The sequence below is a fragment of the Symphalangus syndactylus genome, chromosome 11, assembly GCF_028878055.3.
Source record: "Symphalangus syndactylus isolate Jambi chromosome 11, NHGRI_mSymSyn1-v2.1_pri, whole genome shotgun sequence".
In the NCBI taxonomy this organism is placed as follows: domain Eukaryota; kingdom Metazoa; phylum Chordata; class Mammalia; order Primates; family Hylobatidae; genus Symphalangus; species Symphalangus syndactylus.
Window position 1 is genome coordinate 63,456,587 of NC_072433.2, and position 27,936 is coordinate 63,484,522.

At 51.1% G+C, this 27,936-nt stretch overlaps 1 protein-coding gene across 2 annotated transcripts; it reads left to right on the forward strand.

Annotated features, from left to right (window-relative positions):
* GPRC5B (G protein-coupled receptor class C group 5 member B) lies at window positions 1–26,665 on the forward strand. Of its 2 annotated transcripts, none has more exons than XM_055299041.2 (4): window positions 1–71; window positions 12,443–13,473; window positions 23,646–23,782; window positions 25,095–26,665. In XM_055299041.2, exons 2-4 carry the CDS (start codon window positions 12,444–12,446, stop codon window positions 25,137–25,139), a joined length of 1,212 nt encoding a protein of 403 aa, XP_055155016.1. In that variant the 5' UTR covers window positions 1–71; window position 12,443; the 3' UTR covers window positions 25,140–26,665. The 2 variants fall into 2 exon arrangements, with proteins under 2 accessions (XP_055155016.1, XP_055155015.1); XM_055299040.2 differs by lacking the exon at window positions 1–71 and adding an exon at window positions 372–540.
* The last annotated feature ends 1,271 nt before the right edge of the window (window positions 26,666–27,936 follow it).

Below are 27,936 nucleotides of genomic sequence, written 5' to 3' on the forward strand. Positions count from 1 at the left end.
ACCCACCTTGGAGCGTGGCCTGGCGGCAGGAAGGCTCCTGCGCTGGGACCCCCGGGTCGCGATACCCCTCAGTAAGTGTATTGGCCAGGGGGGTGTTCCTGCAAATGGATCTACCCAGGGGAGTTGCCTGGCTAGTCTGGGCTGTTTACGGGCGCACTGTGGTTGTGGGGGGAATGTCCCCGAATTAGGGACACGAGGTGGGGGGGTCGTCTCTGCGATCCGGGCTAGAAGCCACGAGCTTGGGCTCCGGGGGTGCATGCAGACGGCGCCTAGCCCAGCGCGGAACCGCCGGCGGGACCGGGGGTGGGGCTCGGAGGCCCGGGGGCGGGGCCGGCTGGGGGCGGGGGCGGGGCCGCGGCCGCTGCAGCAGCGCGGGCCGGGCCAGGGGGCGCCTCGCGCGGCAGCGACTCTGGCAGGCGCTGCAGTGAAGCTGGACCCGCAGGCGGGCGTACGTGGAGCAGGGGCCGCGGCCGCGCTGCAGAGATGTGACTCCGGCCAAAGGCCAGCTGGAGCGTCGGCGCTGCGGGGCCGCGGGGGTCGGTGAGTGCGAGCTGCGCCGATGCCGTGGAGGACGCTGTGGGGACCCCAGAAACTTTTCCCGCCGTGGATTTGGGAGAATAGGGGAGTCCGCTTCTTGTGTTTTTCTAAGCGCCCCCCCCCAACCCAAGCCAGGGAGTTTATTGCTGGGGGAGATGTGGGATCTGGGCGAGGGGAACCACGGTGCGGCGAGAGCAGAGCCGTAGAGGGGTGGGCGGGGGAGAGGAGGGTCTGGGGACCTTTACGCGGGGAGGGAGACTGTGCCCGGACCAGGTAGAGATCCAAGTCTCCCAGGAGGGTCTGGGGGCGACCACAGGTGAAGGGCAGCTGGGAGCGTAAAGGAGCCCAGCCGTGTCCTAGTGACTCGTCGTGTGTGAGGAGCTGCGGGCTGGTCCTGGGGCCGCGTGGGGGGCTGACTGTGGACAGGGCAGACGCAGCTGGAGGCACAAGGGCTGGACTTTGGGGGTGAACAGCCGCACCTGTCGCGGGGGCTGGGGGTCAAGCCCGCAGCCGGCTTGAGTGCTCATTACTCAGCAAGGGGAGGGAGGGGACACGGCGGTGGGAGATGGCAGAGCTGAGACCTGGGCTGGGGACGGATGACGGGGAGGGGTGGGGAGGAGGGGGCGGCTGCATACAATGGCGGTGGGGGGAGTGGCGTTTCCCTTCCAGACAGGGGGCACTTGGACTTCTGGGAGAGGCGGCTAGGCTGGCGATAAGGACTAGACCTGTCCTCTGTCCCCTCTCCTTGGGGGACACAGGCTTCCAGCCCCACGAGGACCCCACACATCCTGGGGTCCCTAGGGCTTGGGCCGAAAAGGGAGGGCGCGGGAGGAGCCCGCACCCGCCTTGGCCCCGGGCAGCCGGTTGAACTGCCTGGGAGGGGGCCAACGACCTTGCCCCAGAAATCTCCCCCGTGCAGCGGGTTCACTCCTCCGTCCTTGCTCTGTCACACCCAGGCCTAGCCAGTCCTCCCTTTCCGTCCCCCGTTCGCTAAGGGGGCGGCTCCTTGGAGCGCGGACAAAGGCCCCTGGAGTGTGGCGGGCAGCGGCGTCCCCGCCTGGGGCCCCAGCCCACGCGCCACATTGGCCGCCCAACTGCACCAGGCTGGGGGGCACCTGAACAGAGCCCAGAAAGCCCTGGGGGACCCCGCAAAGACAAGAGAAGTGGGGGAGGGATCTGGCACAAAAACCCCGGCACTTCAGCCAAGGAACCTTCTTAATTCAGAAGTTTCTTCGGTGGGGACTCGGGCTTGCGGAGGATCCAGGCTTTGAGTTAAACTGCATGCAAATGACATGTAAATAGAATGCAAATTGGCATCTGTCGTTTGGAAGCCCTCCCGGCCAGTTTGGTGTCTAAGACTGTGGAGTGAACAGTTTCCTATCTGCTCCCTGCTCTAAGCCTGGAAAGGGGTCAGCTGAGTTGGGAAGGGAAGGAGATTCCAGGGGGAAGGAGCCGCCATTTGGGGCACAGGCAGCAAGACAGGCAGTTTTCTTAGAAAGATAAACTCAGAATCTTTATTGGATTAATATGTTATTTCAAGAAACGTGCCAGGGACAGAACTGGGTGCCTTGTATAAAACGAACAAAACCCCTGCTCTCCCGGGGCTGGGGAGGTGAGTGGACAAACATTAAACAAACCCATAGCAAATGGCTGTGAAATCCGATTGGGATGAGGACGGCCAGGAAAATAAGATGGGGTGATGTAAAAGAAGGTGACAGGAGTGTATGTACCTGAGAAGACCGTTCCGGGAGTGACATTTGAGTGGAGCCCAGCTAGAAGAGGGGCCCGCCGCTGGGAGGTCTTGGAGGAAGACTGAACCAGGAGGAAGGCACTGTGCGTGCAAAAGCTTGGAGGTGGAAATGAGCTTAGAGGAGCTGAACAAAGGCCATTGTGGCTGGAGCTGTAGGCAGATTTGGGGGTGGGGATAGGGGAGTGGTAGGGACCAGCCAGATCACTATCTTTTGGGCCATAGAAAGGAGTTCAGGGTTTATTCTGTCTGGACCAGTGAACCCTTGGAGGGTTTTGAGGGAGAGGCCATGGGATCTGATTTGTAGAAGCTCCCCTGACGTTGACAAGGAGATGGAAAATAGCCCCCCTTTCCATTCTGCCCATGGGGATAGAGAGACGCTGGGAGCCTCCAAGGGGCTCTGTCCAGCCTTGGGGGACCGCTTTGAGCCTGGCCAGCCACTGCAAGCCAACCGGAGGAGCAGCTCAGGTTTTAAAATCCACTCCCTACTTTGAAACAGTTTTTATCCACCCTAATGGAGCCACCCGGAGCCACGGCCCCGTAAGCACTTTCTCGCAGAGCTTCCTGGGGGTTCCGCTTAGTCACATTTTCTTCTCGGAATTACAGCCTGAGAGGAACCAACCACTGTGGATCGGGCAGCCAAGGATGCAATTTGCATTTCAATGATTGCTTTTATTTACAGGACTGGAGCTGCTTTGCATATTCATGGATCACAGAGCTTGTGTTCTTGCAACCCTGTTTACTAACCTATGAGGATTTTTTAATTTGAGAGCCCTCAAATGGGCCAGTGGTCTAGTCAGCATTGGGAAATGAAGATTATGAGATCCTGTAACTTGGAAAAGATATCAGAGGGTGAGAATTGGGGGTCTGGGAAAGAGCGGGTCTGGGAAAGAGCTTAAAGTCAGGAAACCTTGTAACAGTTTAATCCTGCAGAGCAGGAAATGGACCAGAGGCTACAGCAGGAGTGAGCTGGGACAGACTGTGATGCTGGGGTGCATGGGGATACTGGCTCTGCAGCCCCATCCTGGGCCTCTGCCACACGTGAGGGGTTCAGAACAGGGATGCAGCAGAAAGGCCTTGAGGTCAGGAGCTGGGAGAAATGGGTGCTAGTCCCAGGCCAGCCTGTAAATTCCAGTGAGCCTCTGGGCAATTTTCCTGACGTCTCTGCCTTCATTTTCCCAACAGGAAAATGGGAATCACAATTGTCTTTCTTTTTTGAGACAGTTTAACTCTGTCGCCCAGGCTGGAGGGCAGTGCCACAATCTCGGCTCACTGCTAACTCCACCTCCCAGTTTCAAGAGATTCTCCTGCCTCAGCCTCCCGAGTATCTGGGATTACAGGTGTGCACCACCACGCCCAGCTAATTTTTATATTTGTAATAGAGACAGGGTTTCACCATGTTGGCCAGGCTGGTTTCAAACTCCTGTCCTCAAGTGATCCGCCCACCCCGGCCTCCTAAAGTGCTGGGATTACAGGCATGAGCCACTGCGCCCGGCCAAGATTGACTTTTTAACAAGCAATTCACTAAAAAGCTGTTGCTTCCTCTGTGTCGGGCACCAATCCTGACTTTTCTTTTCTTGTTTTATTTATTTATAATAGAGACAGTCTTGCTATGTTGCCCAGGCTGGTCTTGAACTCCCTTCCTCAAGCAATCTCCTGCCTCCCATAGTGCTGGGATTACAGGCATGAGCCATTATGCCTGGCCCAGACTGAGTATTTTTCACGTACTGCTCACACCAGCCTTGTAAGGCAGCGCTATCATTATCCCCATTTTACAGATGAAGAGACTGAGGTTCAGAGAGGTTAGGCAGCGCTATCATTATCCCCATTTTACAGATGAAGAGACTGAGGTTCAGAGAGGTTAAGTAATGCCCAGTGTCATATAGTTCTGTCTGACTCCCCTCTTCTGGCCTCCCTCCCGCTGAGGCCTTTCAGCCTGATGGGAGTGTGAACCGTGTACCCGTATTCATGTGGGTACTGGGCACTGAACTATTAAATATGTGCAGGGCTCAGAAATCCACTCCCACCCTACCTGCTCATTTTGTCTTTCCCTTCTGTGTTCCAGTGCCTACCACCATCTTTAGAGAAGGTAGGTTAAGATGCCACTGACCTGCTAGACACAGGGAGGGGACATGGCTGGGGTCGAGGGGACACAGGGTGGAGCCATGCTGGTAGCAGCTGGGGCAAGGCCAGTAAGAATGTTCTAGAACGGTTTTGTACATTTCATGTCTCCTTTCTCGTGAGTGAAAGGGAAGATGAGGATGCTGATTCCCAAGAGAATGGCTGGTGTCTGCTCTCCGGGTGTCCTGGCTCTGACTCTGCAAGAGAGTTTCAGGGCACCCCAAAGGTCCTCTGGCCTGGGTTCTACGTCCACAGTGAGGCTGTCACTTAGAGCAACTGCTGCAGGTTGCAGAAGAGTGTGGGAGTCCCCAGGGCCAACCACCCCAAGAGGGTCTCCCCTTCACACTACCTCAGGGACCTCTTTGGTTGGTGTGTGATGGGGGAGGCTAGAAGCCAGCAGTGGACAAAAACCTAAACCAGTAATCTCATTACAACACATTCTTTTCTTTTTTATTTTATTTTATTTTATTTTATAACAGAGACAGAGTCTTGCTATGTTGCCCAGGCTGGTCTTGAACTCCTGGCCTCAAGCAGTCTCCCACCTCAGCCTTCCAGAGTGCTGGGATTACAGGCATGAGCTTGGAAACCAGCAGTGGACAAATACCTAGACGAGCCACCTCGTTACAACACCATCTCCATGGCAACCGCCCCTTCTAGAAAAATCAGTTTCAGAAGAGCTCACCACCTCAGACAAGGGAGCGTTTGCCAATCTTTTTTTATCTATGTATTTATTTTATTTTATTATTATTATATTTTGAGCAGGGTCTTTATGCTGTCACCTAGGCTGGAGGGAAGTGGCTCAGTCACGGCTCACTGCAGCTCAAACTCTTGGGCTCAAGGGATCCTCCCACCTTAGCCTCCTGAGTAGCTAGGATTACAGGCACACACCACCACACCTGGCTAATTTTTGTATTTTTATAGAGACAGGGTTTCACTATGTTGCCCAGGCTGGTCTCCAACTCCTGGGCTCAAGCGATTTGCCTGCCTTGGGCCTCCCAAAGTGCTGGGATTACAGGTGTGAGCTACTGCGCTTGGCCTTTTTTATGTATTTAATAGACACCTTATATAAAGTGCTTACCCCGTTAACTACTGTCCTAAACCCTAATTATTTTAACCGTCACCGCGACCCCATGGGGTGGACACTGTTATCACCTTTGTTTTGCAGCCTGCCATAAGATGGCAGCTGCCCAGAGTCACAAGGTGCTAGCAGGTGGTGTGGAGACATTACCGGAAACTGGGAGATCTGATTCCTAAGTTCACACCAAGGTATGGCCTTGGTGTAGCCTCTGGGCAGGCCTTGTTTTCCTTCTCACGCAAGGAATCCTGCCTGCCTGTGTTCTGGCCTCTGCAGGCCCCAGCACGTGGAGAGATAGAGTGTGCTGTTCCTCCACCTGCTAGCTGCTTCTGGCCCCTCTGCAGAGTGCGTGCATGCGCGCGCACGCGTGTGTGTGTGTGTGTGTGTGTGTGTGTGTGAGAGAGAGAGAGAGAGAGATGCAATATATTTAAGAGCATCTGAGTGAGTCACATTTCTAGGAGCCTGGCTGGCAGCAAAGGTAATTAGTATGTGAGCTGAGTCTTGTGCATTCGTTCACATTTATTCATTACTCCTTTTGAGAAGCGCACGCCTGCATCCTACGGGTTTGTTGCCATATATTCATCCCGTTCCAATCAGTCCTGCCTCGAGGCTGACTCGAAACCTCTAATCTGGTATTGTTCCTTTTGGGGCTCCTGGAGAGCTGCCCAGCTCTCGGGGGTGGGAGGCACCAGGTGGCTAATTTAGCAGGATGGGGGCTTACCTGCCAGGGGGGCACAGTGGATCGTGGGCATTGCCTGCCTTGTCTTGGGCTGGGGTGGGGAGGTGAAGGAGCTAGGGCTCTGAGTTCCGGCTTTCGCTGCTGTACGTGTCCTTGTGTATCCAGCCTCAGTTAACCCCCACATTGCCTGCAGCACTGGTGGAAGCACTGGTGGCTGGACCCACTCCCTGAGAATCTGCATTTCTAAAGAGCTCTAGGGCGATGTTGCTGGTTTTGCCAGCCCGAGAACCAAACTTCGACGTAAACCTCTCAGACCCTCAGTTTCCTCCTCTATAAATGGGAATGACAACACACGGCCTTTCGGGGTGGTGTGAGGTTTGGAGACCACATTTATCCATTCATTCGGCAACTGGATTGTGAGCACTGCCCAAGTGCCAGGCACTGGGGAAATGGTGCAGACGACAAGGTCCTGGGCATGAGGTAGGGGTTGGGGGAAGAGGGGAATGGTGAGGAACAGACCAAAAAAGTAATACAAATAAAATAATCTGGCCCAGTGTGGTGGCTCACACCTGTAATCTCAGCACTTTGGGAGGCTGAGGCAGACAGATCACTTGAGGTCGGGAGTTCGAGACCAGCCTGGCCAACATGGCAAAACCCCCATCTCTACTAAAATACAAAAATTAGTCAGGCGCCTGTGATCCCAGCTACCTGGGAGGCTGAGGCAGGAGAATCGCTTGAGCCCAGGAGGCAGAGGTTGCAGTGAGCCGAGAACATGCCACTGCACTCCAGCCTGGGCAACAGAGCAAGACTCTGTCTCAAAAAAATAAAATCAAATAATTGAAAATTGAGGTACACACTACAAAGACAACAATCAAAATTATTGACAAGGACAGGGAGAATCTACTTTGGGTTTTTTTGTTTGTTTGTTTGTTTTTAAGACAGAGTCTCACTGTGTTGCCCAGGCTAGAGTGCAGTGGCGTGATCTCGTCTCACTGCAACCTCCGCCTCCTGGGTTCAAGTCATTCTCCTACCTCAGCCTCCCAAGTAGCTGGGATCACAAGCACGTGCCACCACGCCCGGCTCATTTTTGTATTTTTAGTAGAAACGGGGTTTCACCATGTTGGCTAGACTGGTCTCAAACTTCTGTCCTTAAATGATCTGCCTTCCTCGGCCTCCCAGAGTGTTGGGATTACAGGTGTGAGCCACTGTGCCAGGCCAGGGAGAATCTACTTTGATTGACTTGCCAGTCAAAGGCTCAGCAAGTGGCACTTCTAGGACTCTTAGAGTGTAGTAAAAGCCCAGGAGCAATAGTACAATTGTTTGCGTCTGGCCTCACCCCTTTGTAGCTGCGTGACCTTGGACAAGCCTGCTGTCCTCCCTGTACCAAGTTTTGTCTCCTGTAAAATGGAGATAGTAATAGTACTTACCTCATAGAATTATAATGTGGATCATTAGGTATTAATATACGTGAAGTACACAGAGTGCCTAGAACATAGCACTGCAAGGGTTAACCAGTTATTGTTGTTGTCACTTTGGCTGCAATAGGAAACTCTGGGGGGCATTTCTGAATCCCCCCGGAAATCCTAGATGAGCTGCCTCAGCGTCAGTCTGTGAGGCGGTGTGCCACACCCCCCCCCCAAACATCCTGGACATTGTCCTATGGAGTGGGGTGGCTGTCACCTCATGGGCAGCCTTGGCAATTATAATGACCCACTTGAGACAAGTGGTGCCATCAGTTGCATCTATGTGCTTAGATATTGGGTAGGGAGGACTTCCTGGAAGAAGGGGGCCGTAAGATGTGGGAGGAACGTTAGAACTTCTTTGTTGGTAAGTGACAGAAACCCAGCTCAAACTGGCTTAATACAAAAAAAGCAGGGGCTGGAGGAGTTAACTGGCTGCTGGAACTGCAAAGACCAGGCTGGCTTCAGGCATGGATGAATCCAGCCATTCAGTGTATTAGGACTGTGGTCCATCCCATAGCTGTTTCCTCTGGGACAGCTTTACTCTCAGACAAGTTCTCACCCTGTGTGTTCTCCAGCTTCATGCCTTCATCCTAGTAGTTTTTCAACCTCAGCAGAAAGAGAAGACCTCTTTTCCAGTGAGTGCTAGAACAATCCTAGAGCAGATTCTCATGGGCCTGACTCAGGCCACGTGCCTTTCCATGAACCACTCACTGTGGCTAAGGGTAGCATAAATGCTCTGATTGGCCAGGCCTAGGACAGATGCTCATGCTGGGAGCTCAGACGCAAGGTAGCTCTCCAAGGGAAAATCAGGTGCTCTTTCCAGAAATGGGAGAAGCGGATGCTGAGCAGCGAAAACAACAGCTGTCCCGGAAGAGCAGAGAGTTCCACCCTCAGGGATGAAAACAGAAAGCAAGAGTGTATCTATTTCCTATGTCAGAGAGGAGTCAGGAGCTGGAAACCTGGACCAGGGCCATAGAACTCTGCACCATTTCAGAAGCTTGGTCGCCATCTTGGTGTTGGCATCCTCCCCATAGGTTTTCTGTTGTGGTTGCATGGCTGAGCAGGAAGGGGGAGGAGCTGGAGAAACAAAAGTCCCAATTTGCAGCCAGATCTGGAAAAGAGAGAACCCCCTCCGAGAGTGAATGGAAACAGCTTGAGAAGCCCAAGTTCTTGCAAAGAGACCCAGGGTGCAGGCCTGCTGCTGAGGGGCCCGGCTGGTTTTGTGGCATCTTCCCCATCAATTCTCTCTTTACGTGCCTAAACCAGGCTTGCTCCACCTTGGCACAGTTGACCTGTAGGGCTGGAGAATCCTTTCTCGTGGGAGCTGTCCTATTGTAGGATGTTTGGCAGCATTGCTGGTCTCTATCCCCCCAATACCAATTGCATCTCCCTCCCTAGTTGTGACAACCAAAAATGTCTCTAGATATTGCCAAATGTCCCGTTGGGGTCAAAATTGCAACTGGTTCGGAACCACTGGCCTACAGGGGGAGGAGGCGTTGGGGAATCGGTGGTAGTCAGGACTGCAAAGCATATTCCTGCCTGTCATCCTCCCAGCCACCCTGGGGCTGGATGGGATTAGAGAGGCTGCTTGGAGCATTGCTTGCTGAAACTTGCTGAGAAGTCTCTTAACTGAGCTGGCCATTGATGAGATGTCTCAGGGGAATCCATTCCAGGACCCCCTCCACTGGGTCAGGGACTGTTGGCATTTTGTTCTGACACCTCCAGTTCTTAAATTTTGATCCTTGTGTGCTTTAGTACCTCGTGACAAGCAATTGTGCTACAATGATGTTTCTCCAAAGAGTGGTAGGTTGAAATGTGCCCAGTGGGTATGCAACATGGGTTACATCAACGAGCAATTTTATTTTATTTTTATTTATTTATTTATTGAGACAGAGTCTTGCTCTGTTGCCCAGGCTGGAGTGCAGTGGCAAGATCTCGGCGCACTGAAACCTCCACCTCCCAGGTTCAAGCGATTCTTCTGCCTCAGCCTCCCAAGTAGCTGGGACTACAGGCACGTGGCACCATGTCCAGCTAATTTTTTTTATTTTTAGTAGAGACAGAGTTTCACCATACTGGCCAGGCTGGTCTCAAACTCCTGTCCTCAAGTGATCCTCTTGCCTCAGCCTCCCAAAGTGCTGGGATTACAGGTATGAGCCACTGCGCCCAGTCTCAATGAGCAATTTTAAAATGTCTGGAGATAAATACTTGAATGTGTTTGGTTTTCTTTTAAGTGGGTTGATTCAAAAGTTAAGTAAATAACCGTCCAGGTGGCATGTGGACAAAGCATAAGTAGCTGCGGTGGCACGTCAGCGACCGACGTGGCAGGACCAAGAATAAGTGCTGGAGTGCAGGCCGACCGATGCCTGGGGTGCATCCTCACCCCGGAATGTGCCTGAGCAGGATGCTGGGGGGATGCTGGCCAGATGCCTTCTATTCCGAGCCTGCCTCCTCTCATCAGTAGGCAAAGGACATGAGCCCGACAGCCCCAGGCACCTTTTCCTTCAGTAACATCAATAATTTATGCCACTGGAAAGCCTCACAGCCAGGGCAGGATCTGAGACGCTCACAGGATCTCCGTAACAGTGAGGTGGTCGATACCGCATTTACTTAGGGAAGCCCCAGGGACGTACTGGAGCCCGGGGAGAGCAGCTGGCCACAACCCCACACGTGGGTTGAGCTGGGGCAGTAAGTCTGGCTTGAGAGGCCAGGAAACGAGCATCCAGCCAGCCGTGCGGGCTGTGGCTTTCCTAAAGACCAGGCTCCCTTCGAAAGCAAGGGGCTGTTAGAGAAAAAAAAAAAAAAAAAGCAAGAAGCTGGTAGCCGTGAGGTAGAGGACGGTCCTCACTATATTCCTCATTCATTCAGTATTTACTAAACATCTACTTCGTGCCAGGTGCTGTGTGTCTACACCCGTGGTTCTCATCCAGGCGATTTTGCTCCCCCAGGGGACATCTAGCACTGTCTAGAGACATTTTGGGTTGTCACAGTTGGAGGAGGGGACGTGCTACCGGTGTCCAGTGGGTAGAACCCAGGGATGCTGCTAAGCATCCTTCAACGCACAGTCCCCCATGACAGAGAACAACCCAGCCCAAATGTCGGTCGTGCCGAGACTGAAGGAGCCTTGTCTGCCGGTGAACAAGAGAGACCATGTCCCTGCCCTGCCACGTCTTGCAATGGAGGAAGTGAGGATGGGAGGACAGGAGGAAGGGAAGGCAGAAATAAAGTAAACAGCCAGAAAATGACCGACTCGACTAGACCAGAGGCTGTGGTGGAGAGGACTGGGGTGTGACCTTGGCCAAGTGTGAGTTGATGGCATCAGAGCTGAGCTCAGCACAGGGAGGAGGAGTGGCCAGGCAGAGGGAGCGAAGGGGCAAGAGGAGACTTGGGTTAGACCCGTCACTGAGGCTGCTGTGTGGACTCCAGCTCGTATATGGGCAAGAGAGAGGGCAGCAGGGAGAATTCTGCAGGTTTCCCAGGGAGAGACACACTCCGGGGAATCCTCCAGAGATGTTCTGGAGAGCGAGCGTGGGAGGTGAGGGAGAGACGCAGCCTGAAACCAAGGAAGACAACTGCTTTTGTGTTTACTACATTTGAAATGCTGGGATTCCAGCACTTTGGGAGGCCGAGGTGGGTGGATCACTTGAGGTCAGGAGTTGGAGAGCAGCCTGGCCAACATGGTGAAACCTCGTCTCTACTAGAAATACAAAAAAAATTAGCCAGGCATAGTGGCGCACGCCTGTAATCCCAGCTACTCAGGAGGCTGAGGCAGGAGAATCGTTTGAACCCGGGAGGCAGAGGCTGTAGTGAGCCAAGATTGCACCACTGCACTCCAGCCTGGGCAACAGACAGACTCCGTCTCAAATAAATAAAAAAAAAAGGAAATAAATGCTGGGAGCCCTCGGAGTGAGGTCGCACCCAGGAGTTGAGTTGTGTGACCTTGTGCAAAGGTTGTCACCTCCTGGAGACTCTGTATTGTCACCTGTAAGATGGAGGTCCTGATAGGAGCTGTCTCACAGGGTATTGTGAGGACTGGATGTGTCCAATTCCTGGCTGTTAGCTGTTAGCCTCAAGAGGCTGAGACCAGGTAATCCGTGCCATTCATTCTCCCAGTGCGGCACTTGGCCTGTGGCTGTCTCTTTAAAGTTTCGTTTTTTTCCCGTTATTTTTCCGTCTTTCTTTCCTTTTTCTTTTTTTTCTTTTTTGGAGATGGAGTCTAGCTCTGTCACCCAGGCTGGAGTTTAGTGGCACAATCTCAGCTCACTGCAACCTTCGCCTCCTAGGTTCAAGCAATTCTCCTGCCTCAGCCTCCCGAGTAGCTGGGATTATAGGTGCCCGCCACCACGCCCAGCTAATTTTTGTATTTTTTAGTAGAGACAGTATTTTACTGTGTTGGCCAGGCTGGTCTTGAACTCCTGACCTCGTGATCCTCCCGCCTCTGCCTCCCAAACTGCTGGGATTAGAAGCGTGAGCCACCACGCCCAGCCTTCCCCTTACATTTCAAGAGGTTGGATGTGGCACAGAGTATCCAATTCAAAGAATACAAAAGGGTATACAGAGAAGCTGGCCTCTCTCCTACCCTGTCCTTCAGCCACCAGTGATGATGATTCACGGTTCTTCACTGCACCCAGCCAAGGGTACAGATGGGACCCAAAATCTCCCTGCCTGGAGAAAGGGGCAGGTTTTCCTATGTGTGCAAAGGTGCCATGTGCGCTTGCAGGTTTGAAATGAGGTGGGTCTTCTTCAAGAAATCAGGAGAGGGGGAGTCTTCCCATGAATTGATCTTTCCTTCCCCCCAACCATTCCCCCCTTGACTTTTCTAGAATGTTCGTGGCATCAGAGAGAAAGATGAGAGCTCACCAGGTGCTCACCTTCCTCCTGCTCTTCGTGATCACCTCGGTGGCCTCTGAAAACGCCAGCACGTCCCGAGGCTGCGGGCTGGACCTCCTCCCTCAGTACGTGTCCCTGTGCGACCTGGACGCCATCTGGGGCATTGTGGTGGAGGCGGTGGCCGGGGCGGGCGCCCTGATCACACTGCTCCTGATGCTCATCCTCCTGGTGCGGCTGCCATTCATCAAGGAGAAGGAGAAGAAGAGCCCCGTGGGCCTCCACTTTCTGTTCCTCCTGGGGACCCTGGGCCTCTTCGGGCTGACGTTCGCCTTCATCATCCAGGAGGACGAGACCATCTGCTCCGTCCGCCGCTTCCTCTGGGGCGTCCTCTTTGCGCTCTGCTTCTCCTGCCTGCTGAGCCAGGCATGGCGTGTGCGGAGGCTGGTGCGGCATGGCACGGGCCCCGCGGGCTGGCAGCTGGTGGGCCTGGCGCTGTGCCTGATGCTGGTGCAAGTCATCATCGCTGTGGAGTGGCTGGTGCTCACCGTGCTGCGCGACACAAGGCCAGCCTGCGCCTACGAGCCCATGGACTTTGTGATGGCCCTCATCTATGACATGGTACTGCTTGTGGTCACCCTGGGGCTGGCCCTCTTCACTCTGTGTGGCAAGTTCAAGAGGTGGAAGCTGAACGGGGCCTTCCTCCTCATCACAGCCTTCCTCTCTGTGCTCATCTGGGTGGCCTGGATGACCATGTACCTCTTCGGCAATGTCAAGCTGCAGCAGGGAGATGCCTGGAACGACCCCACCTTGGCCATCACGCTGGCGGCCAGCGGCTGGGTCTTCGTCATCTTCCACGCCATCCCTGAGATCCACTGCACCCTTCTGCCGGCCCTGCAGGAGAACACGCCCAACTACTTCGACACGTCGCAGCCCAGGATGCGAGAGACGGCCTTCGAGGAGGACGTGCAGCTGCCGCGGGCCTATATGGAGAACAAGGCCTTCTCCATGGATGAACACAATGCAGGTAAAGTGGGCACTGCCCGGCTGGGTCAGGCCCAGGGACCATTCATCTCAAAAGATGTTCTTCGTCCTCTCCAGTGGGGATGGGCGGTCCCAGGGCCTGGGGCAGACCTAGCAGAACAGAACCCACAAATGTTGGCTCCTGGGCTGAAACTGGCCCAGATATGGGTTTGGGTTGTTTGTTTGTCTGTTTGTTTGAGACAGATTTTCACTCTTGTCACCCAGGCTGGAGCGCAGTGGTGCAATCTCAGCTCACTGCAACCTCCACCTCCTGGGTTCAAGTGATTCTCCTGCCTCAGCCTCCCTAGTAGCTGGGACTACAGGCACATGCCACCACATCCAGCTAATTTTTGTGTTTTTAGTAGAGACAGGGTTTCACCATGTTGGCCATCTTGGTCTTGAACTCCTGACCTCAGGAGATATGCCCACCTCGGCCTCCCAAAGTGCTGGGATTACAGGAGTGAGCCACCATGCCCAGCAGGGTTTGGGTTTTTTGTGGTTTTTTTCTTTCTTTTTTTTTTTTTGAGACAGGGTCTTGTTCTGTTGCCCAAGCTGAGTGCAACAGTGTGATCATAGCTCACTGCAGCCTCGAACTCCTGGCTAAAGCAGTCCTCCCACCTCAGCCTCCTGAGTAGCTAGGACTGCGTGCATACACCACCATGTCCAGCTACTTTTTTTATTCTTTGTAGAGACAGGGTCTCATTATGTGGCCTAGGCAGGTCTCAAACTCCTGGGCTCAAATGATCCTCCTGCCTCAGCCTCCCAAAACTCTGGCATGAGCTACTATGCTCAGCCTCAGATATGGATTTTTATTAAGCTTTTTTTTTTCTTTTTCCCTACCAATTGCCAGCCAATTTATTTTAAAAATACAGGTTTCTGGCTTCTTTTGCAAAGTTGAATCTGGCAACACTGGACCAACATTTGCACCGGGCTGCAATGGTCTGAAACTGACTTGAGCCCATGTGCACTGGAAGGCCCTGCCTCTGGCCCCTCCTGGAGTTGTGGCTGCCCTTTAGATGGGAATCCACTTTTCTGTTCACCGCACTCTCCACCACTCTCTATTGCTCCTGACCCAGCTGCTATATAGCACAGTAACATTAATTCCCTGGCTCCCCCAAAGCATTTGAGTCTGCAACCCATGTGCTGGATGGATGTAGGGGGCCACAACGGGGATTGCTCCCATCCCCTCTTCTACCTCAGTTACCAGGAATGTACTAATTTGGGCCCTGGAGGCAGATGTCTGGGTTCAAATTCTGCCTCTGCCACTTCCTAGATGTGTGGCTTTGAGCAAATTATATTACTTTTATGAGCCTCAGTTTTTCTCATCTGTCAACTACAAATAGTAAGAGACTGTACCGCATAGAGCTGTTAGGAGAAGGAACACAGTGAGTACAAAGCCCTCTTGGTACCTGGTGTGTTCTCTGTGCATCTGTCTTGGCTTCCCCGGAAAGCAGAATCTGCGACAAGGGCTCCAGTGCAGGTGGTTTAGTGGGGAGGTGGTCCCTGCAAGGGAGAGGGCAGGGAGAATGAGACTGAGAAGGCAGAGAAGATAACACAAGCGCATTAATGAGCTGGTTAGTGCCACGGGCGACAGGGGCTCGTTTGTGCTGGGAATCCTCTGAGGACATATGCTGAATGAGCCTCAGAACTGGTCCCGGAAGAAAAGGAGGCTGGGGCATCTGTCCACCAGCTCCCATCCCCCAGTGTTATTTGATTTTGCTTTTGGTTTTTTACGGATTGAGTCTCACTCTGTTGCCCAGGCTAGAGTGCAGTGGCACAATCACAGTTCACTGCAGCCTTGACTTCCTGGGCTGAAGCAGTCCTCCCACCTCAGCCTCCCAAGTAGCTGGGACCACAGGCATACACCACCACACCCAGTTAACTTATTTTTTATTTTTGATAGACACGGGGTCTCACTCTGTTGCCTAGCGTGGTCTCGAATTCCTGAGCCCAAGTGATCCCCCCACCTCGGCTTCCCAAAGTGCTGTGATTACAGGCATGAGCCATAGCACTGAGCCCCCCAGTGTTATTAACATCCCCTATAATTCTGGTGACTGGGGTGGATATCATCGGTTCCAAGGCAGAAAAACAGATTTGCTGAGCACTTGAGATGGACGTTATCTGGGTACCCAGGGCTATCTAGTACTGCTGCAGGGGGCTTCAGAAGTGAGGTCCTGTCTAGGGGATGTGGCATAGGAACCCAATAGGACCTGCCTAGGGGATGTGATACAGGAACCCAAATCCCCTGCTATTGATGCTTGAGAAGTATCTCTTAGAATCATTACTTGAAGGGAGTCAGCCAGGGTCCCAGCACTTGAGATTAAATAAACTTGCCCTTTCTCGGTTCTTTGAAGATGCATCAGGGGCTACAACATTAATAATAATAATAACTAGTATTGTCATCGTTTGTTGACCACTAACTGTGTGTCAGGCACTATTGTGAATCTTTTTTTTTTTTTTTTTTTTTGAGGCAGAGTCTCGCCCTGTCACCCAGGCTGGACTGCAGTGTAGTGGCTTGATCTCAGCTCACTGCAGCCTCCGCCTCCCAGGTTCAAGTGATTCTCCTGCCTCAGCCTCCCGAGTAGCTGGGATTACAGGTGCGTGCCACCACACCTGGCTAATTTTTGTATTTTTAGTAGAGACAGGGTTTCACCATGTTGCCCTGGCTGGTCTTGAACTCCTGACCTCATGTGATCCGCCCGCCTTGGCCTCCCAAAGTGCTGGGATTACAGACATGAGCCACTGCGCCCAGCCACTATTGTAAATATTTGACCTGCATTAGCTTGTTAGTCCTCACTGCCACCTAATGAGGTAGATCTTGTTATTATCCCCATCTTATGGGTGAATAAATGGAGGCTCTGAGAATTAAATGACTTGTCCGAGGACTTCAGATTGTCATGATTCCCTCTTCAGTGACATTCACCCAGGGGCCTGGTGCATGTGCCATGCTCAGCAGCTGCTCATCCTATCCAAGGCTATCCACATCCCTCCTTCCCGCCTGGATGGGCCCCCTCCCCCTGGCCCGATCTCTAGGAGGGAACGCCAGTGGCCCCTCCGCTAGATAGGGCTGGAAATCCCAGTGTGGTTTTATCAGCCGCTCTCTTCTTACCAGGAAGTTCCAGGACAGCAAGCCCGTGTTTGTTGAGATTTGGCAAAGATGGCAGAGTCAGCCCAGCTTGGAGGCTGGCTCCCTGGGATGCCAGAAGATAGGGATCAGGACAGAGATCAGCACTGGGAACCCAGAGGACGGACCCTTCAGGGAATGTGGTGAGCAGAGATCAGGAGCTGGTCAGTTCCTGGGGTCCTGGTTGGGCCATCTCTCTGCTGGCCCAAACTCCCCCTGGAACTCAAAAATAGCAAGAACTCCTGAAACGGATACAAACTTTTATACATTCATGTTTTCTTTTTTCTTTCTTTTTTTTTCTTGAGATGGAGTTTCACATTTGTTGCCCAGGCTGGAGTGCAATGGCATGATCTCAGCTCACCACAACCTCTGCCTCCAGGTTCAAGCAATTCTCCTGCCCCTGCCTCCCGAGTAGCTGGGATTATAGGCGTGTGCCACCACGCCTGGCTAATTTTGTATTTTTAGTAGAGACAGGGTTTCTCCATGTTGGTCAGGCTGGTCTCAAACTCCTGACCTCAGGTGATCCACCCGCCTCGGCCTCCCAAAGTGTTGGGATTACAGGCATGAGCCACCGCATCCAGCCCCTTTTTTTGTTTTGTTTTTCTAGACGGAGTCTCACTCTGTCGCCCAGGCTGGAGTGCAATGGTGTGGTCTCAGCTCACTGCAACCTCCACCACCTGGGTTCAAGCGATTCTCCTGCCTCAGCCTCCCGAGTAGCTGGGACTACTTGAGATGGACACTTGAGATGTGTGAGCCACAACACCTGGCACATTTTTGTATTTTTAGTAGAGACGGGGTTTCACTATGTTGGCCAGACTGGTCTCAAACTCCTGACCTCGTGATCTGCCTGCTTCGGCCTCCCAAAGTGCTAGGACTACAGGCGTGAGCCACCACGCCCAGCCATGGAGGCTCTTTTATAAGGACACGAATCTCACTCATGAAGGCTCCACCCTGATGGCCTAATCACCTCCCAAAGGCCTACCATCTAATATCATCACACTGGAGATGAGGTTTTAACATGTTTCTCTAGGGAATTGTTCTATGGCTTTGTCAGATTCTCAAAGTCACCCATGACCCCCAAAAGGTGAAGAACCAGTGTGTTGTTGAACATGATGGTTCCATTTCTTGAAGTAAAACCACGATGCCAGAGCTACCCAAGTCTTATGGCCTTCACAGTGTAAGATAACTAACCTCTACTGGGGGCTTCCTGGGGGCCCAGTATCATTCTGAGCATTTTAGTGACTGATCTCTTTTAATCTCTACAATAACTCCATGAGTTCTGATTTGCAGATAGGAAACTGAGGGACAGAGAGGCTAAGCAGTTTGCCCAAGAGGCAGAGCCGGAATTTGAAGCCAGGCAGAGGAAGAGTTAAATCCAGGCAGAGCCAAGAGTTTGAACCCAGGCGGGATAGCTCCAGAGCCTGCATGCCTGACCCCTGTGCCATGGAATTTCCCTCCTCTCCATAAAGCACTTAAGCGCCCCTCATCTCACTGAGGTGTCAGGACCACTCTGCATTTGGAAAGATGAGGACTATCAGACCCATTTTACAGAGTGGAAAACTGAGCCCAGGGATGTCAGGCAACTTGTTCAAGCGTAGGCTATAAATACACGGCAGAGCAGGAAGGGAAAAAGTTGGTTTCCTGAATTCCATTACTGACATCCTTTCTTGTAAAAATGCAGCCAAGACTTTATAGCCAGATAAGATCCAGAGATGCAAGGGCTCTGGGACCCAGGTTGGTGTCAGCAGAGCTGGGGCTGGCGCGGGGACGATGGAGAGTCTGGAGGTGCGGCACACCTTATCTGTTTCACATCTGTTTCACAGTGACACATTCCAAAGCCAAGGAAGTTGTCTTTCTATTCCCCTCTTTCTTTTCCAAAACAAAAATACATTTATTACTCCTTCTTGGTGACAAATAAGCAACAATAATCATACAGAATCAGCGGAATCATGTAGGTTCAACAAGTAAAAATAATAGCCAGGTGCGGTGGCTCACGCCTGTAATCCCAGCACTTTGGGAGGCCAAGGCGGGCAGATTGCTTGAGTTCAAAAGTTGGAGACCACCCTGGGCAATGTGGCGACACCCCTGTCTCTACTAAAAATATAAAAAATAATAAAATAATAATAAATAGCTGGGCACGGTGGTGCATGCCTGTAGTCCCAGGTACTCGCTCGGGAGGCTGAGGTGGGAGAATCGCTTGAACCGGCGAGGCGGAGGTTACAGTGAGCTGAGATCGCGTCACTGCACCCCAGTCTGGGTGACAAAGGGAGACCTTATCTCAAATGAAAAATAAAATAAAACAATAATAAACAAAAATTGCTTAAAATCCCTTTGCCCGGGGCAACGGTTTGCTTCCACACTCACACACAATGGGGCAGAGTGCTTCTTAACCAGGCTACACATTACAATCACTTGGGCTGCTTTAAAAAATTACCAATGCTTGGCCGGGCACAGTCCCACCACTTTGGGAGGCTGAGGCAGGCGGATCACAAGGTCAGGAGTTCGAGACCAGCCCGGCCAATATGGTGAAACCCCGTCTCTACTAAAAATACAAAAAAATTAGCCAGACGTGGTGGCGCATGCCTGTAATCCCAGCTACTCGCGAGGCTGAGGCAGAATTGCTTGAACCTGGGAAGCGGAGGTTGCAGTAAGCTGAGATCACGCCACTGCACTCCAGCCTGGGCGACAGAGCGAGACTCCATCTCAAAAAAAAAACAACAAAAAACAAAAACAGTGCTTGCTCAACTGTGATTAAGTCTGAGTTTGGGATTAGGTATTTTTTAAGCTCTCCAAATGATTCTCAGATGTAACCAGGTTGAAACCACTGGTCTAAGTGACGTTCTTCAGCGTGCTTGCTTTAAATCAATGTTAAGGAGGTAAGTGAGGATCAGCAACTGCAGAGCTACCGTCTCCTTTTTTTAATCTTCAGCTGTTGAATATTCTGCCTGCTTCTGGCTCTCGATGATAAACAGTGCTGCAATGAACATTCTTATGCATTCATCTTCACGCTTTTGATCAATTCACTCCTTGCAAAAAAATTTTCTAGATATGGGTTAAAGAGTCTGCACTTCAAATCTTGATACAGTTAAGTCCTCACTTGACATTATTAGCAGGTTCTTGTAAACTGTGACTTTGAGTGAAATGATGTATAATAAAACCAGTTTTTTTCTCATCAATTTCAGTAGCAAAACAATGACACTATTTCAGGATCTCTTGTACGTTCCTTCACTTAAAGTCACAGTTTTCAAGCACCTTTTGATGGCATCAAGTGAGGAATTACTGTACATATGGCCAGATGGCACCCCAGAAAGTTAGACCAGTGGACTGTCCTTACCCTTGATAAACGCATTGAAGCCCCATCTCTCCACCTCTTTGGCAACCTTGGGCGTTGTCAGACCTTTTTAAAAATAGCCTTCTTTTGAATCATCCCAAATGTGTGTCCACCAAAATTCACACGAAGCTGGATGCAGTGGCTCACAACTGTATCCCGGCTCTTTGGGAGGCTGAGGCAGGAGGATTACTTGAGCTCAAGAATTTTGAGGCCAGCCTGAGCAACACAGGGAGACCCTGTCTCTACAAAAAAATATATAAAAATAAGCTAAGCATGGTGGCGTGTGTAGTCCCTGCTACTTGGAAGGCTGAGGTGAGAGGGTGACTTGAGCTAGGGAGGTCAAGGCTGCAGTGAGCCATATTCACACCACTGTACCCCAGCCTAAGACAGAGACCCTGACTCAAAAAAAAAAAAAAAAATCCCATGAGACGGGGCACAGCTCCCACAGAAAGGCTAAGTTGGAGTCCTGGCTAGATGGCCTTTGTTCTAGAAACCCTTGCTTTGCTGGCTGGGGACTGTCTGACATGCTCCCTTGCCACAGGAGGAACAGCTGTTGGCATCTTTGGTGCTGACCTCAGCCAGCTTGTATTTTAGGAACCAGGCCCCATGAGGCAGACACCTTATCCTTGAGCCCTTGGGTCTCACAGAATAGCCAGTGCCCAGGAGCTATGGTTGGCCCAGTTTCTCTTGCATTTTAGCCTTTTGGGCTCTCTTCCTTTGAGAGTCCATCCCTGACATGCTCATGCGGTGGGAAGGGCATTCTCCAGGCTGGCCTGTGGCTTTGCCAAGCCCCAGAAGCCTCCACGCCCTATATCCTTCCACTGAGTGAGATCTCAGATATATACAACTTCACCCACCTGCTCCTTACTAATAAGTATCAACAGGGCATAAGGTATGTGATAAAAGATTAAAATACACTGAGAGATGTAGCACCTCAGATCACATCTTGGAAAGCGTTAACAAGGCACTTGAAATGTTCACTTTCAACAGAGCAAGAAAGAAAAGTGTTCTGGCTGGGTGCAGTGGCTCATGCCTGTAATCCCAGCATTTTGGGAGGCCGAGGCGGGCAGATCACGAGGTCAGGAGATCGAGACCATCCTGGCTAACATGGTGAAACCCTGTCTCTACTAAAAATTACAAAAAAAAATTAGCCGGGCATGGTGGTGGGCACCTGTAGTCCCAGCTACTCGGGAGGCTGAGGCAGGAGAATGGCGTGAACCCGAGAGGCGGAGCTTGCAGTGAGCTGAGATCGCGCCACTGCACTCCAGCCTGGGGGACAGAGCGAGACTCCGTCTCAAAACAAAAAAGAAAAAAAAAAAAAGAAAGAAAAGTGTTCCTTCTATTAGGTAGGGGCTTTGGGCTCTCAGATCTCATTAGTGCCAAGGTCTATTTAAAATGACCTTTTGCTTCTTGCTGGAAGGCCCCGAGTTGGCTTTGGGGGCAAGGCCAGCCTGGCATCACATGCAGGGTCTATGCAAGAAAAGGCTAGCATTCAGCCATGTGAGCTTTGATTCCTAAGGGGACCTCTTGTCTTAGGAGAGATCCTAAGCAAGGTGGGTGAGCCTGGCTTGTCTTTGTCTCTGGCCCAGGTCTGGGTAGGGTGTTAGTTGGGCTTCTTGAAGTAAGTTGCAAGTAATAACAAATCCATTGTGAGTAGGCTAAAGCAGCTGTCCCCAACCTTTTTGGCACCAGGGACCGGTTTCATGGAAGACAATCTTTCCATGGATCAAGGTTGGGGGGTTGGGGGGTGGTTTCAGGATGAAACTGGTCCACCTTAGATCATCAAGCATTAGATTCTCATAAGAAGCGCGCAACCTAGATCCCTCCCATCCACAATTCTCAGTAGGGTTTGAGCTCCTATAAGAATCGAATGCCAGCTGGGCACGGTGGCTCATGCCTGTAAACTCAGCACTTTGGGAGGCCGAGGTGGATGGATCCCTTGAGGTCAGGAGTTCGAGACCAGCTTGGCCAACATGGCGAAACCCCGTCTCTACTAAAAACACAAAAATTAGCTGGGCATGGTGGCACGTGCTTGTCGTCCCAGCTACTTTACTCAGGAGGCTGAGGCAGGAGAATTGCTTGAATCTGGGAGGCAGAGGTTGCAGTGAGCCGAGATTGTGCCACTGCACTCCAGCCTGGGCAACAGAGCAAGACTCTTGTCTCAAAAAAAAAAAAAAAAAAAAAGAACACAGATTCCTTGCCTGGGTCCCAATGCTGACTGTGCCCCTTACCAGCTGTGTGACCTTGGGCAAGTTACTTAACCTCTCTGTGCCCCAAGCAAAGTGGAAATAATGAAAGTACATATGGTAAGCCTTGGCAACAAAGTGACACCCCGTCTCTACAAAAAATATATTAAAAAATCAGCCAGGCATGGTGGCATGTGTCTGTAGTCCCAGCTACTCAGGAGGTTGAGGCAGGAGGATTGCTTGAGCCTGGGAGTTCAAGGCCGCAGTGAGCTATGATTGTGCCACTGCATTCTAGCCTGGACAACAGCAATAACTTGTCAAAAAAAAAAAAAATAATACCTATCTTGCGATGAAAATTAAATGAGTTAAAAAGAAAGAAAGAAAATTAAATGAGTTAATGGTTAATGTATATAAAGTACTTTGCACAGTGCCTGGCTCCTGGTTGGTGCTCTATGAAGCTTAACTGTATAACTAAGGTGATTTTGGTCCCTGCCCCAAGTAATTCACAAAACAAACAAAAACAAAAACAAGCTCTCTTGTTGCTTTTTAGCCAGAAAAGTGGCTCCCTTCAGGGAAGATTTTTTTTTTTTTTTTTTTTGAGACACAGTTTCACCAGGCTGGAGTGCAGTGGTGCAATCTTGGCTCACTGCAACCGTAACCTCCCGGATTCAAGTGATTCTTGTGCCGCAGCCTCCCGAGTAGCTGAGATTACAGGTGTGCACCGCCATACCCGGCTAATTTTTGTATTATTAGTAGAGGGGGGGGTTTTGCCATGTTGGCCAGGCTGGTCTCGAACTCCTGACCTCAAGTGATCCACCCGCCTCGGCCTCCCAAAATGCTAGGATTAGGGATTACAGGCTTGAGCCACTGCGCCCGGCTTCTACCCCCACTTTTTTTTTTAAGATTCCTCCATGTCTTTTCATGTTAATTTTTCTTTAACAAAAAGGAAGTTCAAATCTCTGAAAGTACAGTATATAAGAAACACCAGTTTTACCCATCTTTCAGAGGGAAAAAGTGCCGACATGCCATCTTGGCTTTAGGTCTCCCTTTTAGCCTTGTTTGGAATAACCCTACACGTGTGGTTAGAGTCTCCCTGTTCTCATCCCTGGTCACTTTCCAGTGAAGACTCATAGCAGCTTCCTCCTCAGTGTGTGTCCAGAAACGGCAAAAGCAATTTTGAGTAGCGTGATGCTGAACTTTACATGAATGGCTTTCTGTAGTGAGAAGGCGCCTGTCACCCACGGCCTGCAGAGGCTGCGTGGCTTGCGGGGGGACTAGAGGCCCAGCCATGGGCCTTCTTCCCCTGGTCTTCACAGCAGCTTTTCCCAAACCCACTGAGATGGGTCAGGCTCCTAGACAGCCTGAGAACAAAGCCCCTTTGTGACTTTTGTTTTGAATCAGGCTTGTGACAAAGGGGAGGAGCCACTGGGCTGGATGGATGGGGGTGCCCGGAGCGCGTTGTTGTTGCAGGGGAAGAAAACAAAATTGTATCTTTTTTTTGGCGATGTTGTCTTGCCAATCCCTCCCTCCCCCAGCCCTCCGAACAGCAGGATTTCCCAACGGCAGCTTGGGAAAAAGACCTAGCGGCAGCTTGGGGAAAAGACCCAGCGCTCCGTTTAGAAGCAACGTGTATCAGCCAACTGAGATGGCCGTCGTGCTCAACGGTGGGACCGTAAGTATCAAGATGTGATGTGGGGGTAGGAAGCCTAGGAGTGTACAGTGTGGGGAAGCAGCTTCAACAGGGACATACTCCTCCGTGGAGGCTGCTCATGTGGCCTGCAAGGACTGCAGCTCAAACGCATGCAATGCTTTTATTTTTCTTCTTTCCCTTTCTACCCCTTTTCTCCACACACGGAATACCCACCTCTATTTAGAAAACCATCTGTAGATTCGTTTGAAAGAGCTCGTAATCCTTGAGGCTGTTGGACCAAGTGAATTATTTGGCTTTCATGATACAGTGCCCCAGCTTTGTCCCTGGGAGGTGACTTTTGGAAAAAGCCCAGAATGATGGAGCGCCCCTAGCAGATTTTGCTGACATCCAGCCTTGTTTAAGGTCCCCGGTCACCCCTCTGTTGATTCCCCCCAGCTGGGTACCAGGTTCTCCCATTCCCTAAGAGATGTCTTAAGAAATTGAAGCAGTTACTATTTCTCTGCCTCAAACACAGAAGCAGGTTTACTACTATCTGATGCCAAACAGACCTTCAGCAGAATTGTCATTGTTTACGTTTGCCTCCGTGGAATGACATTATTTTGTTTCTCCAGCAATCCAAAGATGCACTCTCATCCCCACATTTAATTTCCAAACATAGCTACATGCTTCTTTCAGAAACAAGGCCTGAGCCAGTTTACATGTGTAAATTGGGTTTCCATTCTTTATATCATGCTCCAACTCCATAACCCAACCTGAGCATTCTTCTTCTTCTTTTTTTTTTTTTTTTTTGATGTAAATCAGGGATGGTCTTTGATCTCTAGAGGGAATTGAGGTTTTCCTGGCCTTTTGAATGGTATGCTAGACATTGGTTTGCATTGGTTTGCAACAGGCTCAAAGACAGAATCACAGATTTGCATTCTTAAAACCCCCTGCCAACAACTGGGCTGTTTTATTGTCCCGAGCCAAGAAAAGCCTGATTCACAAGCATTCGGCCTGTGTGTTATAATAAATACGGTTAGAAAAGCCCCCATCCGTCACTCTTAAGCCCTCCTGGTTCCTTCAAGGCCAGTGTGTGAAAAAGTAGTCAAGACAGAAAGTGAATGAGTTGAACTCACATTCCTTAGGGGTGGATGATTATAGAAAAGGGAGCTGGGCTTCCCAAGAGCCACAGCAGCATGACTCACAGTCATTGCTGCCTCTCCTGGGAATTATTCGGCCCATCTAGGTAAAAGCAAGGTAACTTATTTTTGCCGCGTTGTTTACGCATCGGTTTCTAATGCTGACTTTGCAAAGCACAGAGTTCTCAGTGTGTTATCCTTATGTATTATTCCAGATCCCAACTGCTCCGCCAAGTCACACAGGAAGACACCTTTGGTGAAAGACTTTAAGTTCCAGAGAATCAGAATCTCTCTTACCGATTTCCCTCCCTGGCTGTGTCTTTCTTGAGGGAGAAATCGGTAACAGTAGCCGAACCAGGCCGCCTCACAGCCAGGAAATTTGGAAATCCTAGCCAAGGGGATTTCGTGTAAATGTGAACACTGACGAACTGAAAAGCTAACACCGACTGCCCGCCCCTCCCCTGCCACACACACAGACACGTAATACCAGACCAACCTCAATCCCCGCAAACTAAAGCAAAGCTAATTGCAAATAGTATTAGGCTCACTAGAAAATGTGGCTGGGAAGACTGTTTCATCCTCTGGGGGTAGAACAGAACCAAATTCACAGCTGGTGGGCCAGACTGGTGTTGGTTGGAGGTGGGGGCTCCCACTCTATCACCCCCTCCCCAGCAATTGCTGGACCCCAGGTGGCCTCTTGGAGAAGACCGTTGCGTTGAGGACAAATGGGGACTTTGCCATCGGCTTGCCTGGTGGTTGGCACATTTCAAGGGGGTTAGGAGAGTTAAGGAGGTTGTGGGTGGGATTCCAAGGCGAGGCCCAACTGAATCATGGGGTGAGCTTTATAGCCAGTGGAGGTGGAGGGACCCTGGCATGTGCCAAAGAAGAGGCCCTCTGGGTGATGAAGTGACCATCATATTTGGAAAGTGATCAACCACTGTTTCTTCTATGGGGCTCTTGCTCTAGCGTCTATGGCGAGAACACAGGCCCTGCCCCCTTCCCTTGTAGAGCCATAGAAATATTCTGGCTTGGGGCAGCAGTCCCTCCTTCCCTTGATCATCTCGTCCTGTTCCTACACTTACAGGTGTATCTCCAAACCCTCTCCCAATTTTATTCCCTTACTCATTTCAAGAGCTCCAATGGGGTCACCAGCCGAAAGCCCCTCCGGGAGGCAGGTTGGAAGGCAGGCACCACTGCAGGTTTTCCGCGATGATGTCACCTAGCAGGGCTTCAGGGGTTCCCACTAGGATGCAGAGATGACCTCTCGCTGCCTCACAAGCAGTGACACCTTGGGTCCTTTTCGTTGCTGTGGTGAAAGTTCCTGGAAGGAATAGATCACATGATGGTTTCTTGTTGCTTTTGGAGGGTGTGGGGGATATTTTGTCTTGGTTTTTCTGCAGGTTCCATGAAAACGGCCCTTTACCAAGCCCATTGTTTCTGTCATGGTTTCCATCTGTCCTGAGCAAGTCATTCCTTTGTTATTTAGCATTTCGAACATCTCGGCCATTCAAAGCCCCCATGTTCTCTGCACTGTTTGGCCAGCATAACCTCTAGCATCGATTCAAAGCAAAGAGTTTTAACCTGACGGCATGGAATGTATAAATGAGGGTGGGTCCTTCTGCAGATACTCTAATCACTACATTGCTTTTTCTATAAAACTACCCATAAGCCTTTAACCTTTAAAGAAAAATGAAAAAGGTTAGTGTTTGGGGGCCGGGGGAGGACTGACCTCTTCGTAAGTCAGTACGTCTGAGCTGAGTATGTTTTAATAAACCTTTTGATATTTCTCGAGGCCCTAGTCTCTGCTGTCTCCCCTTCCCACCCCATCCTTGCAAAGCATTGGGGAAAATAAGGCCAATTTGGCCCTCCCTGTGTGGCCCTCCTTCGAGTTTTCCTTAACAGCTAGTGCATTTCCTTGTGTTACCACGCATGGGGAAGAAAACGCATGGCCCCAGAATGCCACCCCCACCTGAGCTCCCCGGAAGCACCCCGCCTCTGCCCAGAGCATGTGCTTGCTTCTAGAGAATCCCGTTCCAGTCATTGCGTGGACTGAAAATGTAAGAGTCCTGGGGAGGGGTGGGAGGGAATGAAGCTAGGACCTGGGGTGGGGGTGGGGGCGGTTGCATGCAGACCCGGTATTCTGAAAAGAAAGAAATCTTCAAACACCTCGGTCCTCTCCGGTGAAAAACGACAGCATTACACATTCTCGTGCCAGGAAATGGTTACTCACCCCCGCTCTCTGGAGTCCTTTGGAGCTTTCTGATACCATTCACACGATGGAGCAATTCACATGTTCGTTTTCTAAGTTCTTTATTGTCCAAGCATATAAGGTGAGCACAGCACAAATGGCTGCCATGGAAAGTCGTGCTTCTCCAACATAAGAACAGAGCCATCTTTGAGCCATGGGAAGCCTCACTTAATGAGACCTTCCCCCCTTTTTAAATCTGATATGTTATCGCACTTAGAGTTTTGTTTTATTTTGGCTTTTAAGGTTGAGAGTGGGCTGAACGCCTTCATAATGGGGGCGGAGGCGGGAGTGAGAGGAGAAGGGAGACAGCTGTTCTTTTTCTAATGACAACACCTGAAAAGTACCAAGAGGCATCTTTGCCAAGAGACTGTAGCAGCCAGCTGCCCCCCGTGGAGCAAGGTTTAAAGACAAAAATAAATGGCACCTCTGTTTAAGATGTGTTTGTGTAAACAATGCTCGTTTGGGGAAAACGTCCTGGGAGGAGAGCATCTGTGATCCAAATCTCTCATTGTAAGCACAAATCGTTCCGTGTCTGGTTATTAAAATCGCTTTGGGTCTATAACAGCCACTCTTGTCCCCCCTTTTAGTAGAAAATTGTCATTCTAGCCTGGATTTCTCCCTACTGGAGATGGAGGGTGGGAAGAGAAGGGAGTCAACTCTGACAGCTTACAAACTGGGAAGTTCTGTGCATCTCCAGGGATTCCAGAGTTGAAGATGCAGTTGTTGGAAGCTGGGCGCCCAGTGCTTTTTTTTTTTTTTTTAGCCCAGATGCCATCAGGACCCACTGAACAAGGGTGAACTAGGGTGGT

Excerpts from the sequence above, each read along its gene's own strand:
- GPRC5B (XM_055299041.2), top strand. The coding sequence starts at position 12,444 with ATGTTCGTGGCATCAGAGAGAAAGATGAGAGCTCACCAGGTGCTCACC. Across the intron at positions 13,474-23,645 it reads CATGGATGAACACAATGCAG|CCCTCCGAACAGCAGGATTT; the intron begins GTAAAGTGGGCA and ends TCCCTCCCCCAG. Across the intron at positions 23,783-25,094 it reads TCGTGCTCAACGGTGGGACC|ATCCCAACTGCTCCGCCAAG; the intron begins GTAAGTATCAAG and ends GTATTATTCCAG.